This window comes from Lithobates pipiens, unplaced genomic scaffold (genome assembly GCF_037356315.1).
Source record: "Lithobates pipiens isolate NorthernLeopardFrog02 unplaced genomic scaffold, aLitPip1_a1.2 Scaffold_18, whole genome shotgun sequence".
NCBI classification, from domain to species: Eukaryota; Metazoa; Chordata; class Amphibia; order Anura; family Ranidae; genus Lithobates; species Lithobates pipiens.
The window spans coordinates 616631273-616646433 of NW_027507758.1; the positions used below are offsets into that span (position 1 = coordinate 616631273).

At 46.7% G+C, this 15161-nt stretch overlaps 1 protein-coding gene across 1 annotated transcript; it reads right to left on the bottom strand.

The window, feature by feature from the left end:
- Positions 1–4458: 4458 nt before the first annotated feature.
- Positions 4459–6069, bottom strand: LOC143990359 (E3 ubiquitin-protein ligase TRIM11-like). Its single transcript, XM_077490389.1, has one exon. The coding sequence runs from the start codon at positions 6067–6069 to the stop codon at positions 4459–4461; it is 1611 nt and encodes a 536-aa protein (XP_077346515.1).
- Positions 6070–15161: the final 9092 nt, after the last annotated feature.

The window sequence follows — 15161 nt, forward strand, 5'->3', positions numbered from 1 at the left end:
ATTTAACCACTTGCCGCCCGCCCTATTACAAATTGACGGCGGCAAAGTGGTTTGATAATCCTGACCGGACGTCATATGACGTGATCAGGATTATGAGCCGCTGCGCGAGCCCATGGGCGCGCATCGTGGCGATCGTTGTTGCGGTGTGTCAGTCTGACACCCGGCAACTACGATCTCGGTAAAGAGTCTCCGACGGAGACTCTTTACCACGTGATCAGCCGTGTCCAATCACGGCTGATCACAGTGTAAATGGGAAGAGCCGGTGATCGGCTTTTCCTCACTCTCGTCTGTCAGACGCGAGTAGAGGAGAGCCGATCGGCTGCTCCTCTGACAGGGGGGGTCTGTGCTGATCGATTATCAGCACAGCCCCCCCCGAGGATGCCCACACTGCACCACCAGGGATGCCACCAGACCACCAGGGAAAAGGTAATCCTCCCTAGACCACCAGGGATGCCAATGGTCAGCACAATTGATGCCAATCAGTGCCCATAATGGATGCCAATCAGTGCCCAGAATGGGCATCACTGATTGGCATGCATTATTGTTTGGCACTGATTGGCATCCATTAGTACAGTATAACACCAATGCCGCCTATGAGTGCCCACCTGTGCCGCCTATGAGTGCCCACCTGTTATGAGTGCCCACCTGTGCCACCTATGAGTGCCCACCTGTGCCGCCTATGAGTGCCCACCTGTGCCGCCTATCAGTGCCCACCCATGCCCATCTGTGCCGCCTATCAATGCCCATCTGTGCTGCCTATCCACGCCCATCTCTGCCGCCCATCCATGCCAATCCGTGCCAGCTATCAGTGCCAATTTGTGCCACCTATCAGTGTCCATCCATGTCGCCCCTCCGTGTCGCCCATCCGTGTCGCCCATCCGTGCCGCCTATCAGTGCCGCCTATCAGTGTCCATCAATGCCACCTCATCAGTGCCACTTCATTGGTGCCCATCAGTGCCGCCTTATCAGTGCCCATCAGTGTAGCCCCATCAGTGCCCATCAGTGAAGGAGAAAACGTACTTATTTACAAAGTTTTGAAACTGAAACAAAAAAAACATTATTATTTTCAAAATTTTCGGTATTTTTTTATTTGTAGCGCAAAAAATAAAAACCCCAGAGGTGATCAAATACCACCAAAAGAAAGCTCTATTTGTGGGAAAAAAATGATAAAAATTTCATTTGAGTACAGTGTAGCATGACCGCGCAATTGTCATTCAAAGTGCGACAGCGCTGAAAGCTCAAAATTGGTCTGGGCAGGAAGGTGTTTAAGTGCCCAGTATTGAAGTGGTTAAACTTTATTTGATTTTATTTGTTTATTCTGTTAATTTTGTTTAGTGTTGCATTAAAAATATTCATTACATTTGTAAGCAACTTTACAATGCTTTATCTGTACTGTAATCGTAATTTTAGTAGAAATGTGCATAGCCATTCACCCGCTGAATATATTTGTACATTTATTAATTGATTTTTTAGGTCCCTCTAGCATTTTCTAGAATTGTAACATTGTTAAAAAGATGCATGTATTTCTAATACTCCTCAGCGCCATCCAGGGGTCATAATGTGGTATTTTACTACTACCCATAATAAAGGAACATTCGTTCAGAAGAAAACGTAGCCTAAAGAACATTTGTTTTTGCCCAAGTCACACAGAACAAATGTACATGCAGATTTTTTTGGACAAATGGCTTTGTGAAGAGCCCCCTCAGTGTAATTTTAAGCATGCAAATTAAAAAAACAATTTATACATTATAGAACAAATGTATACCTTTTATCTATAGTATCAATATTTTTTTTAACTAAACGAATTAAACTGAATTTTTTTATTTTGTTTTGTTGCATTAATAATAGATGAAAAAATGAAACATTTTCAAGCCAATATCTCCTAAAAAGCCTTGTTTGTCCTAAAAAATGTATTTGTTATCTTAAGTATTGATAAATAAACCAGTCCACAGCTCATATACATAGCCTGAAAATGTAAAAAACTGCCCTGCTCTATATGGGGAGGGCACTGTAGAGTTGGGAAAATTTGTACCAGTTGAGGACATCAATGATCATTATCACTGACATATTAGTTACGAGATTACCAGTTATGCCGCGTACACGCGGTCGGAATTTACGACAACAAATGTTCAATGGGAGTTAGTTGTTGGAAATTCCGACCGTGTGTAGGCTCCATTGGACATTTTCCGTCAGAATTTCCGACAAACAAAATTTGAGATCTGGATCTCAAATTTTCCAACAACAAAATCCGTTGTCGGAAATTCCCATTGTGTGTACACAATTCCGACGCACAAAATTCCACGCATGCTCGGAATCAAGCAGAAGAGCCGCACTGGCTATTGAACTTTAATTTTCTTGGCTCGTCGTACGTCACCGCATTCTTGACGTTCGGAATTTTCATCAACATTTGTGTGACCGTGTGTATGCAAGACAAGTTTGAGCCAAAAAAAAAAACATGTATTTTGTTGTCGGAATGTGCGATTGTGTGTACAGGGCATAAGCCCTTGTACACACTGTCGGAGATTCCGACAGCCGAATCCGTCGGATTTTGTCCGAAACTGTTGTATACACACGGTCGGACAAAGTTGTCGGAAAATCCGACGTGATGACGTTTAGAGGTCGACCGATATGGGTTTTTCTCTGGCCGATGCCGATATTTAGAAATCATGGCGGCCGATAGCCGATATATGATGCCGATTTTTTTGGGCCGATATGTTAGGCCGATTTTATTTTATTTATTTATTTTTTTCCTTTTTTATTATTATTTTTTTTTTAATCCCCCTTGATCTAACACACCTTTCCCACTGGGGCGTTTTTCAGGCGCTTTTGGGCTAAAAATAGCGCCTGTAAAGTGCCTGCAAAATGGCTCCCCTGCAGTCTGTGTGAAAGACAGAGTGCTTTCACACTGAGGCGATGCGCTGGCAGGATCTTAAAAAAAAAGTCCTGCAAGCAGCACGTTTGGAGTGGTGTATACCGCTCCTCCACCACTCCTGCCCATTGATATGAATGGGCACCACTGCCGAAGCGCATGCAATGCGATTTGGCAGCAGTGCTTCATGGGCGCATTTAACCTCTTCCTTGGCCGCTAGCTGGGTTATATGTGCCCCACTAGCAGCCAAATAGCACCGCTAAAATGATGGTAAAGAGCCGCTAAAACTTGCGTTTTACCACCAATGCCTGCCCGCTCCAGTGTGAAAGCAGTCTTCATAAGTGATACAGAAAATTTCTTACATTTAAACATTTATTAAACAAAACAAACCTCCAATCAGTTTACTTGTATGTATGATTTAGATAAAAAAAAAAAAACCTATGTATTAAATAAAAACAGGTAGTCAAAACTTTTGGACAAAAAAAAAAACGGGCTAACTTTACTGTTTTTATTTTATTTTTATTTTTTAAATAGTGTATTTTTTTCCCAAAAAAATGCATTTGAAAGACCTCTGTGCAAATGCCGTGTGACATAAAATATTGCAACAACCGCTATTTTATTCCCTAGGATCTCTGCTAAAAAAATATATATAATTTTTGGGGGGTCTAAGTGATTTTCTGGCAGAAAATACAGGATTTTTACTTGTAAGCAACAAGTGTCAGAAAAGATTTAGTCTTTAAATGGTTAAACTGAGAACTTCTACACACAGAGATGAGTTCATTCATTCAGAAGTGTAAACATTGTATCATTTTGTTCTTTTCTTGGCAGCCTGCCCAGAGAGGAGGAAAGATGTTTCTATGACGACTCAGGCAACTTACACTGACTTCTATTACAGAAGTCATTTCAAAGTCCCGCTGTAGTTCTAAATCGGCTTTTTATTAGCACAATCGGCCGATGCCGATTAATTAAAAAACGGCAAATATCGGCCGATATATCAGTCGACCTCTAATGACGTTATTTCGTTACGACGGGACTACGTTCAGGCTGGTAGCCAATAGCTTTGGTGTAGGAATTTGATCTGAGCATGCGTGGCACTTTGTCCGATCGGAATTCTCTACACATGATCGGAGTATGTCCGATCGGAGCATTTTGTCTGAAAATTTTACCAACAAGTTGGAAAACTTGGTCCGTCGGATATTCCGACAGAAACAGTCCGATGTAAACCACACACAGTCGGAATATCCGACAAAGCGGTCCGATCGGACTCATTCCGTCTGAATCTCCGATCGTGTGTACAAGGGCTAAGTGTACCAAGCAGCATCCACACAAAGTTGAATTACCTGTAATGCTTATGGGTTTGCTGAAAACAAAAGACCAAAGCTGCTAAATATGATGTCAGTGACAAAAGCCATTCCCATTGGGTAGAGCTATAGGGTTTGATGACCTCAAGGTATAGGACTGTTTTAACAGCCAATCACTGATCAGGGAGGGAGGAAGATGGAAAAATATCAGAATTTTTTTTTTTTTTACAATATTCCCCCATTCAGAATGATGTCATCAGTGTCTAGGCAGATTTTTCACATCTTCCTTCAAGATATTGATATACATGAATGCCATACACCCAACACAGCATAGAGGGGCTTGGTGAAGGTGGCGGTGAAGGTGTGGAGGTGGCAGATGGGGTCACACATATAGAAGGAGATCTGCCCAGCCTCATAATCCAGATATACCCGGACTTTGTTACCAGGGATATTGTCAGAGAGCTCAGTCTCATCACTGTCATGGATTGCCATATAATGTTTACCCCTCCTGTCCAAACCCCAGGACACGTCATTCCATCCAATCAAGGAGTCATCCCCATCCCGGTCGATACTGGTGTAACACATCCCAATTCTCCAGTTATTAGATCTACGGACATCTACCTCCCAGTAATGTCGCCCTGAGGAGAAACTCTGACTGCCTAAAACTTGACAATTTGAAAATCTCTCCACAGTATCTGGGCGATCCTGGTAGTTACCTGACCTGGATGCAGTCTTCTTATCATATGAGATACATACATGATTATTAGCCGTGTCCTCATCCAATAATATGTCTACAGCTTTCTGTATATAGATCCCTCCAATTACACCAGTTATTATATCAGATAAACCTGTGCTGATCATATGTGTGGTCCCAGTCACATCCAGGTCCCCTCCATCATGGAGGAGTTTATCATGTCTCTTTCTGTCCTTTTCATCTCCATCCTCAGTATCACACAAGTCACCTGTGTCTGGTTCTTGTAGGAGAGTCAATGGACTCGTCATGGCACACAGCTCCTCTAAGGGATGCATCTTCCCGGACAGTTCATCCATCTTTAATTCCAGCTGCTGGATCAGATTATTGACTGGGCTTAAGATACACTCTACCTGCCTGGAGAAGTAACCCAGGACTTTCTTCTCCAGATCTTCCAGACGTTTTCTCAGATCTCTGAAAAGGGCAGTGACTCTCTTTTCTTCACCATTTGCCTTTCCTTGTACTCTTCCTTTGTATTCCTGCAGACTTTGAACTCTTTCTTTTATCTTCTCTCTCTTAGTAATCAATTTCTGAAGACTACTTATCAGTTTCTTCTTCTTCTTCATAGAAGCCTCCTGCAGGGTCTCCACCTGGTGTCCTCGATGTTCTCCAGTTAAACTGCAGGAGACACAAATACAGGCAGAGTCCTCGGTGCAGTAATACTCCAGGATCTTCTTATGGACGGAGCATTTCCTGTTCTCCGGGGTGGTGGTGGGGTCACAGATGACGTGTTCTGGTGACTTGCTGTGGACTCTCAGGTGGTCATCACATAGAGAAGCTTCACAATGCAGGCAGGATTTCACAGCAGGTACAGAGGAGTGAATACAGTAAGTACAGAAGATGCCGGACTTCTCTGGTTCTGGTGGAGCAGACAGGAAACTCTGTGTGATGTTACGCAGAAATATATTTCTGTGTAGTGAAGGCCGTTCCTGGAACTCTTCCCTGCACTGAGGACAGGAATAACCACCAGACCCCTCCTGGATATCAAACACTTGGTCAATGCAGACACGGCAGAAGTTGTGTCCACATTTCAACATGACAGGATCCGTATAAATGTTCAGACAGATAGAACAGTCCAGCTCCGCTCTCAGATCTGCAGACGCCATCGCTGACAAGAGAAGAGGAAAATGAAAGTTTCTGTAATTCATTAACTAGTCTATCGGGTAAGGCAAATTCCTATATAGGGTGAGGCAGAGAATGTTTAGACAAATGTGACAATCCTATTCTGCTCTCAGATCAGTTTAATTAATTTCTTTCACAGGGCTGAGCTAAGAATGTGACCAGTACTGACGCAAAAGAAACAAAAGGTCACAGAAATAGAACTGAAAAAAAAAAGATCATTATTGTGTTTGTTTTTTTATTGAGAGGAATAAAAAACGAACAAACAAACACATTAAGAGCCGGTTCACACAGGGGCAACGCGACTTCCAGTGCGACTTTGGGAGGCAACTTGGACACAACTTGAGTATGAATCACAGCGCCACTTGGGGCGACTTCAACACGACTTTAAGTTGCCCGCAGGCCAGGCGACTTTGGCCAATCACAGAATAATCAGCTCTCGAGGGGGAACTCCATGCCAAATATTAAATAAAAAACCGGCATTGGGGTCCCCCCAAAATCCATACCAGACCCTTATCCGAGCACACAGCCCGGCCAGTCAGGAAAGGGGGTGGGAACGAGCAAGCGCCCCCCCCCCTGATTTGTACCAGGCCGCATGCCCTCAACATGGGGGGTGGGTGTTTTGGGGAAGGCAGGCGCCTTGCAGCCCCCCCACTCCATGTTGTTGAGGACAAGGGCCTCTTCCTGACAACCCTGGCCTTTGGTTGTCGGGGTCTGCAGGCGGGGGGCTTATCGAAATCCGGGAGCACCCTTTAATAAGGGGGCTTCCAGATCCCGGCCCCCCACCCTATGTTAATGAGTATGGGGTACATCGTACCCCTACCCATTCACCTGAGGGAATAAAAGTGTCAATAAAACACACTACACAGGTTTTTAAAGTCATTTATTAGTCAGCTCCGGGGTCTTCTTCCGACTTCGGGGGTCTCTTCTGACTCCGCTCTCTTCGGCCTCTTCTCCTGGTGTCTGGCCTCTTCTCCCAGTGTCCAGCCTCTTCTCCCGATCTCCGGTTCTTCTGCCGACTCCTCAGCTATCTTCTTCCAGCTCTTTTGCTAGCGTTGGTCCGTGTGTTGGCTTCCTGTGATGTTGACACAATGCTCTCTCCCACTCTAATGCCGTGTGTGACGTATGCAATGACTTATACAGTCATGGGGCATGGTCACCGGGTGATGTCCCCCAGTGTCCCCGCCACTTATGATGTCACAGTCCTGGGGCATGCTGGGACTGTCACGTCATAAGGGGTGGGGTCACCGTGTGACATCACCCAATGACCACGCCCCATGCCTAAGTCGTTGTGCACGTCGCACACGGCATTACAGTGGGAGAGAGCGTCGTGTGAACATCGAAAGAAGAGAGAAGAGGGAAGAAGGACGGAGAAGAGCGGGCCAACGCTAGTAAAAGAGCTGGAAGAAGATAGCGGAGGAGCCTGACAGAAGAACCAGAGAGCGGGAGAAGAACCAGAGACCGGGAGAAGAGGCCGGAGTCGGAAGAGACCCCCGAAGTCGGAAGAAGACCCCGGAGCTGCCTAATAAATTACTTTAAAAACCTGTCTAGTGTGGTTTTTTTATTGACAATTTTTTCCCTCTGGTGAATGGGTAGGGGTACGATGTACCCCATACTCATTCACTTAGGGTGGAGGGCCGGGATCTGGGGGCTCTTATTAAGATCTTATTAAGGAGGGCTCCCATATTCTGATAAGCCCCCTGTCCGAAAACCCCGACAACCAACGGCCAGGGTTGTCGGGAAGAGGCCCTTGTCATCAACATGGGGACAAGGTGCTTTGGGGTGGGTGGGCCACAGGGCGGCCATTCCCCAAAACACCCACCCCCCCATGTTGAGGGCATGTGGCCTGGTACGGCTCAGGAGGGGGGGCGCTCGCTCGTCCCCACCCCCTTTCCTGACCGGCCGGGCTGCATGCTCGGATAGGGGTCTGGTATGGATTTTGGGGGGACCCCCACGCCATTTTTTCAAACTGACTTCTAGGCAACTTGTACCCATTGATTTCAATGGAAGTTGCCTCCAAGTTGGATCTCCATCTATATTGAAGTGACAATGTCGCCTCTCTAATATTAAAAACCGGTATGGGTTCCTCCTCCAAGGGCATACCAGGCCCTTAGGTCTGGTATGGATTTTAAGGGGAACCCCTACGCCAAAAAAACGGCGTGGGGGTCCCCTCAAAATCCATACCAGACCCTTTTCCGAGCACGCAGCCCGGCTGGTCAGGAAAGGGGGTGTGGACGAGCGAGCAACCCTCTCGAACCATACCAGGCTGCATTCCCTCAAAGTGGGGGGGTGGGTGCTTTGGGGAACGGGGGCGCCCGGAGCTGACTAATAAATTACTTTAAAAACCTGTAGTGTGTTTTTTATTGACACTTTTTCCCCCCAAATGAATGGGTAGGGGTACGATGTACCCCATACTCATTCACATAGGGTGGGGGGGGCGGGATCTGGGGCCCCCTTATTAAAGGGGGCTCCCAGATTCCGATAAGCCCCCCGCCCGCAGACCCCGACAACCAACGGCCAGGGTTGTCAGGAAGAGGCCCTTGTCCTCATCAACATGGGGACAAGATGCTTTGGGGTGGGGGGGGCTGCAGGTCGCCCCCCTTCCCCAAAGCACCCACACCCTCATGTTGAGGGCATGCGGCCTGGTACAGTTCAGGAGGGGGGGCTCGCTCGTCCCCACCCCCTTTCCTGACCAGCCGGGCTGCATGCTCGGATAAGGGTCTGGTATGGATTTTGGGGAGACTCCCATGCCGTTTTTTCGGTGTAGGGGGTTCCCCTTAAAATCCATACCAGACCTAAGGGCCTGGTATGCTCTTGGAGGGGAACACATGACGTTTTTTTTTTATTTGGCGTGGAGTTCCCCCTCGAGAGCTGATTATTTTGTGATTGGCCACAGCCAAAGTCGCCTGGCCTGGGGGGCAACTTAAAGTCGTGTTGTAAGTCGCCCCAAGTCGTGTTGAAGTCGCCCCAAGTCACGCTGTTATTTATATGCGAGTCGTGTCCAAGTTGCCTCCAAAAGTCGCACTAGAAGTCGCGTTGCTCCTGTGTGAACCGGCTCTAAGTGTATATTAATTGGTTTGTATGAAAGTTATAACCTCTACAAACTATGGTGTATATATACTGGTGTAGCAACCTCTACCTTAGGTAGGTTGCTAGAGGTAGTTGTTTGTGTTTTGTTACAGCCAGTGCAGATCAATTTAGGCACGTCTAGCTGTGAGCTAGGCCTTTTTTGTTTTTGATCTGGGGAGTGGTTTAATGTAGCAGCAGGTGACTGACATGTACTTCATCTCTCTGGTGCCTCCTTTGTTTTCAGAAGGTTCTGGAAAAGAGGCAGGGCAGAGGGCTGGAGTGACATTTGGGAGCCCTGACCAATACCCAACTAGGATTGGCAGGGGGCAGGCCTCCTACATATACTCATGGTCAGCCTGTTGTGGGAGGAGTTGTCGGCTGGAAGAACTGAATGATGGAGTGTTAGGCTGTGATGGCCCTTGAGGGACCCCCTTTCTGGGAGGGGGGGGGGGGTGACCTCGGGCCTGGATCTCGGGAGCTGGGAATGAGCCTTTCTTTACATTGAGAGGTGTCCTGGAACAGGAGCAGGATGAAGACAGCGGGGAGCACTGCCAGAGAAGTCATTCAGGAGGAATCCATGCTGGGGTCGGTGAGTGAGAAGCACAGTGAGAAGCTCTGGGAGAGACATGACAGGATTAGATATGAAGCCAGAGGGAGAGACTGGGGTGGTGTTGAAGTCAAGCTGCTGCAGCCACGAGGGCTGGCAGGACTTGCACAGGACTTTCTGGACTCAGTAGTCCACCAAGTTTCAGTTAGCACAAATGTCCTTTTTCATCGCTATTGGTTGCTACACCAAATGGGGACTTCAGACCCCTGCCAGCAAATGGCAATTTTTCAACTGTTGTGACTTATTCAGAGTGAGGCCTAACCATGTGCTAATGGTGACAGGAATCTAGGATTGTGTAGTAGAGAAAGTAAAGTGGTCTCAAGTAGTGGAGTGTGGAGCTTTAGAGACTGCCAATATAGATTCAAAACGATTGTTCAATTCATCAAGATTCATTATCTGGGCATCAGCAGAAAACAAACAAAAATATCGCACTTGGGGCAAGACCTAAAAGCTGCAACTAAAAACCATCAAATATCAAATTATGGAACAAATCAGAAAAAAATTATACATAAAGTTGCGCTAGATATACGTGAAATCTATAGTGAAAAAAGTAATAAAACTCAGTATAGATTATATATATAAAAATAAATAAATCGAAAAAAAACACCATATGAGAAATTCTATAAAAAAAAAGTCCTTATAACAAAGAAATGCTGGTTCTAACTGAAGAATAATGAACAGGGAAATCAGTCCTTCTCAAAAGTTTGATGAGACCTTCCTGGTTTTGCCAGTATCACTTCCAGACCGGAAAAAAGTTGGACTCTTACCGCAATGGATGGACTCCAAACCAACGGAGTCATTAGCGCTGGCAGACAACCCTCTGCAGGGATCACAGATGCGTACTCCGTTCCCTCACGCCACTGAGGGCGTGAGTACGTGCGAATCCTCCGAAGATTACCGACACGGGCCGAAGAGTTCCGGAACCAGCCGATCGCCCTGCTTTTCCTCTCGGTCGACACAAAGCAAATAGGCAAGGTGGCCGTCCGATCACTGTGAGTTTCTGGAGTTATCCAAAGCTCTCCAATAATTATCTGGGCATCTCATGACCCCTTTTCCCTATCCAAGTTTAATCCCCTAATAAAAACAACAAAAACAAGTAAAAGACTGTTCATTGTCTGGAAAAGTGTGTCGGCAAAGGATATCTGACCAAGCAGGGTGATGTGTGGAGCTGAAACACGCAGCGACCTCACGAGGGCACCGCTACATTTTGGAGGTCCCACCGAGATCCATTGTCACGGTTAACCTGCTGGCCGTCAACACCAGCAATGCAGAAGAGGGGGGGCTTTGCTTGTTCTATTGTACAGAGAATTCAACTAAGGGAAAAGACTTGTGTGTTTGCCTGCAATTCAGCTTTAACAAATGCCATCGTCAATAGCAACCACCCAGGATCGTCAAGATTGCTGTTCCTGCTACTCAGTCACCCCAATCGGTGCTGGGGCAGACACTTGTACCTATCCTGCAATTCAGTGACTGTAAAATATGTGTTGTCACCCATGGCAACCACGGCGAGCGATTACGCCCATGAATTACAAATATGTCCAGCGCTCTGTACAGCGTGGACATTTCCCACTGGATTACAGGGAACTTGAACTTTGCGCCAAACTCCTGCTTCAGGACCGTAAAGTGTGCCTGTGAATGTCTACTGTTACCCCAGGTGATAGGAAGCAGTCTGGGGGTGCCTGCGGGCAGGACTATATTAAGTAAGTTCTTTACAGGGAGGCATTGGTTATTGACTTTATTGTTGCCATAGGCAATCACTGGACAATTCACCTGCTATCAGTCTCTGGTTACTTTGGCGCAGTCCGCGCTGAGCAACATGTCTGGGAAAATCCTGCTAGCATCAGCATGCCTGCTAACTCCAGCTTGTGCAACAAGGGGTTAATGCAGCGCATGCAGAATGGAGCCTGCTTATCAGTTCCTCAGGCACTGTTAACCTGCTTTCAGGACTTTGTACACCGCAGCTGGGGAAAATTCGGAGGGCCGGAGAGGGCCAAAGATCATCAGCCAGAGGCGGAGAGGTGTTGTGGCCTGGCGACCCCTCCATGAAAACCGAGCACGTTGGGAAGGAGATTGCCATGACCTGTGCTAGTGTGCAGGAGCCGGATGACATCCCTGAAGAGCCAGCTCTAAATCCCTTGCGGTACCCGTCTGGAAGGAGCCCGTGCTAGAAGGAGGTGCGCCTCTAGGTGAGCTGGATGAGGTAAGTGAGGGCCAGGTCATAGATTGGGGTTCCCCGAGTACAGGTCAAGCTTGGGTCCCTGGAGCAGTTGGCATGGTGGTCGTCCCCCTGTGAAAGTTCAGAAGAGGAATGGGAGACCGGGGAATCCCGGGTCCTAGGAGCGGAAGGTGGACCAGAGGAAGCTGTGGAACCCAGGTTGGCTGTACAGATCCCTATCACCAACAGGCAATCACAAAAGCCCAAACCAAATGCTACCCAGACCAGGGAACTTTCTCAATGCAGTGGGTCAGTCAGGCCCTTGCTGTCTGTGTCCTGCCCGGGAAGGGGAACCCGCGGGAGCTACCCAGGTTCTCCTGGTTCCAGAGGATGGCACAGAAGAGAGTGGCCCTGGAGTGGGGCTTTGACTTCCCTGACGTCTCCACTCAGACTATGAGGGGCATTGAGAGCTTCCGGGGAGGATGACACGGTCTGAGAGTATTTGCAGGTCCCCAAGCCGTATTGTGTGTCAGGTGGTGCGTCCTGGGCCCAGTTCCTCGAGATCAAGGAGGAGTGGCGGCTTGGAAGGACGATCTACAAGGATCGGGTGCTTATTTGCAAGACGGAGGGTTTGCAGGAAGTAATTCGGTCCCTAGGGACAGCATTGAGAAGAACTGGAAGAGACTGCCAGACCCATGGTTTTATGCCTGAAACCCAGGTAACTGAACTGTGAGAGGGGTAACCTGGGTCCCTTCTTTTTGTTTTTCCCTGACTTGCAGGAACAGGCTATGCCTGCCACCCAGTGTGCCTGACAGAGGGACTGTCTGTTTCATGGACGCATTGGGTGTACTGTTCCTGCCCACCTGTTTTGGAGCATGTTTGTCCGAGGAGGGGCTCCTCCCACCAGTCAAAAGAAGAACTGTTCTCAAGTTGTGGTGTATATATTTTGTTGTTGTTCTGTTTTTAGGTTAGTAGTTCCCTTCTGACAGAACAAAGCAAGCAGAAATGTAGAGTGGAACCTCGGATTACGAGCATAATCCATTCCAGGAGAATGCTCGTTATAAGGGAATACTTATTAAGGTTGCCAAAAGATATACGGTACTAGGTTAAAGGTCTAAGATAATATGCTTAGGCGTGCATTTCACTAAGTTCAGAATTAAGATGCAAGATGTTGACATATTAGGATGCATCTGTCTGCGGTAAGAGGTACAAAGCTAAGATAGGACTGGTTACGCAAGAATATGGTCAGTCAGCAGATGTTGAAATGACGAAATAACTATCAGAAGACTGTATTTCACCTTTGACTTAGATAATGTCATGAGTTTAAGAAAAATGTCGATGTATGTATGAATTACCTGATTGGTTAAACCACAGGGCTGTCCTTCTGTTCAAACTAAATAAAATTGTTGTGTGTGCTTCAATAGGCACATTCATTATTCACGTACAATAGCGTGTATGTGTAATGTTTTGTCCACCGGTGAAAGGGACCTCCGCTCTTCAATCCTAGCCTAGGCTACCAGGGGTTACTTACAGAAGACGAGCAACCTAACAGTTTTGGTACCAGCAAAGTGGGGTTCGTCTCGTCTTGCGACAGGTAAGTCACTTTACTCTTTTTTACCTGATTGGTGAATGGTGTAAACACTTACTCTGTCCGGGCGGCCGCTACGAACTTAGTTTAAAATTAAAAGAAGTAACTGTGCCTTCGCGATGGACTAGGCTGGTCACTCGGGAGGTGAAAAGGGCTCGCAAGGAATTTATAGGTTTAGGGGAGTCCGACTAGGTTGGTCTGACTTAAAACTATTGGTGATAGTATTTTTAACACGGGAAGTAGTAGATTACGCCCGTGACAAAGGGATTGGTGGAGTGGACGCCCATTTGAAAAAATTTTTTTTTTTTAAAAAAAAAAGTGCACTATAAATTGATAAATGTATTGCAATACGGTTATTTCATGTCTTAAAGTATATTAAGAATATGTCTGTTTCTCTCTAGGTACACGTGTAAGTATATAGAGTATAAGTTTTAATATAGAGTATAAGGAAAATAATTGTTGTTGTTTAAATGAGTGCAGAATATGAGGAGCCCTCTTGTAGTGACATAGCATCCGCCTGCCCCCATTGCACGTTAGGTCTACTCTTCCTAAGAATAGATGACAAGTGGATTTGACTGACCACCAGACCAGGGGGGTTCTCTTGCAGACTTGGTGTAAGAGGGGTAAATACCGCCACCAGGAAAAATTTACCCTTCATCGTATATTAAGGGTAAATCTTCATAGTTTTATATAAGTCCATCTGCCCCAAAAAAGATCAGGGATCCTACTCCCAGACCAGAGACCGGATTGTTGGACAAACCGGGTGTTATCACCTGTGTCCTGCCACTAGACACACACTGCCCAGACTACTAGATGGGGAATTCTGCAGCAACCCAAGCTATGGCCACCTCATCACCCTATGAATTTGTCAGTAATATGATCCCTGGCCCCCAGGTAGAACCATTTTGGACACAAGTCCGAGAAAGGTGTCAGCAATTGGGGATACATGACCCAGGGCCATAAGGTCCTTGTTCAGAGGAAGACTGGCAAGAAGTCAGTAAAATTTGTCAGGTACATAAGCATTCTTATCCTCCCTGCAAAGGGGCTGACCCACAATACATGAAGGATTGTTTCTGTGCATGGAACAAATGCCTTGGAAAATATAGGCAATTGTGGACAGCAAGGACATTGGAAATCCCAGTGCCCTTATAGGACTGGACAGATTAGAGCAAGAGGCAGAGGCAGGGGATTTAACCCCCAGACCCGCCCACAGTATCCCCGTTATCTGCCATACCAGAACCCTCGTCAACCACTACCCCAATATCCTACACAGCCACAAATAATGCACCGAGGGAAACTCTGTTGGTATTAATGGGACACCTGTCACCCATCCCATCACTCCACCACTGACTGTAGCCACTCCAGAAGGACAGAAATTATGTACCCAAACTTTTGCCGTCTTGTCCTCATGCCCTGTGCCCCTTATGGGACGGGACCTCTTGGCACAACTGTGTATTACCATTAAGTTTAATAAAGAAGGTTCCCTTACCGCTAGTTCACCATTATGTGACTTACATGGCCCTAAGCGACATGCACACAGAGGGTTCCCAAAAAGACATGCACACAGGAGTTTCTTTCTAATGATACCTTCCTCCCTTGACCATCACACAATTTGGGCAGAAAACAAAGGTAGTGTGGGCTTTATTAATTGCACACCATATGCACCCCAAATGCGGTCAGATGCAGGGATACAATATCAAAA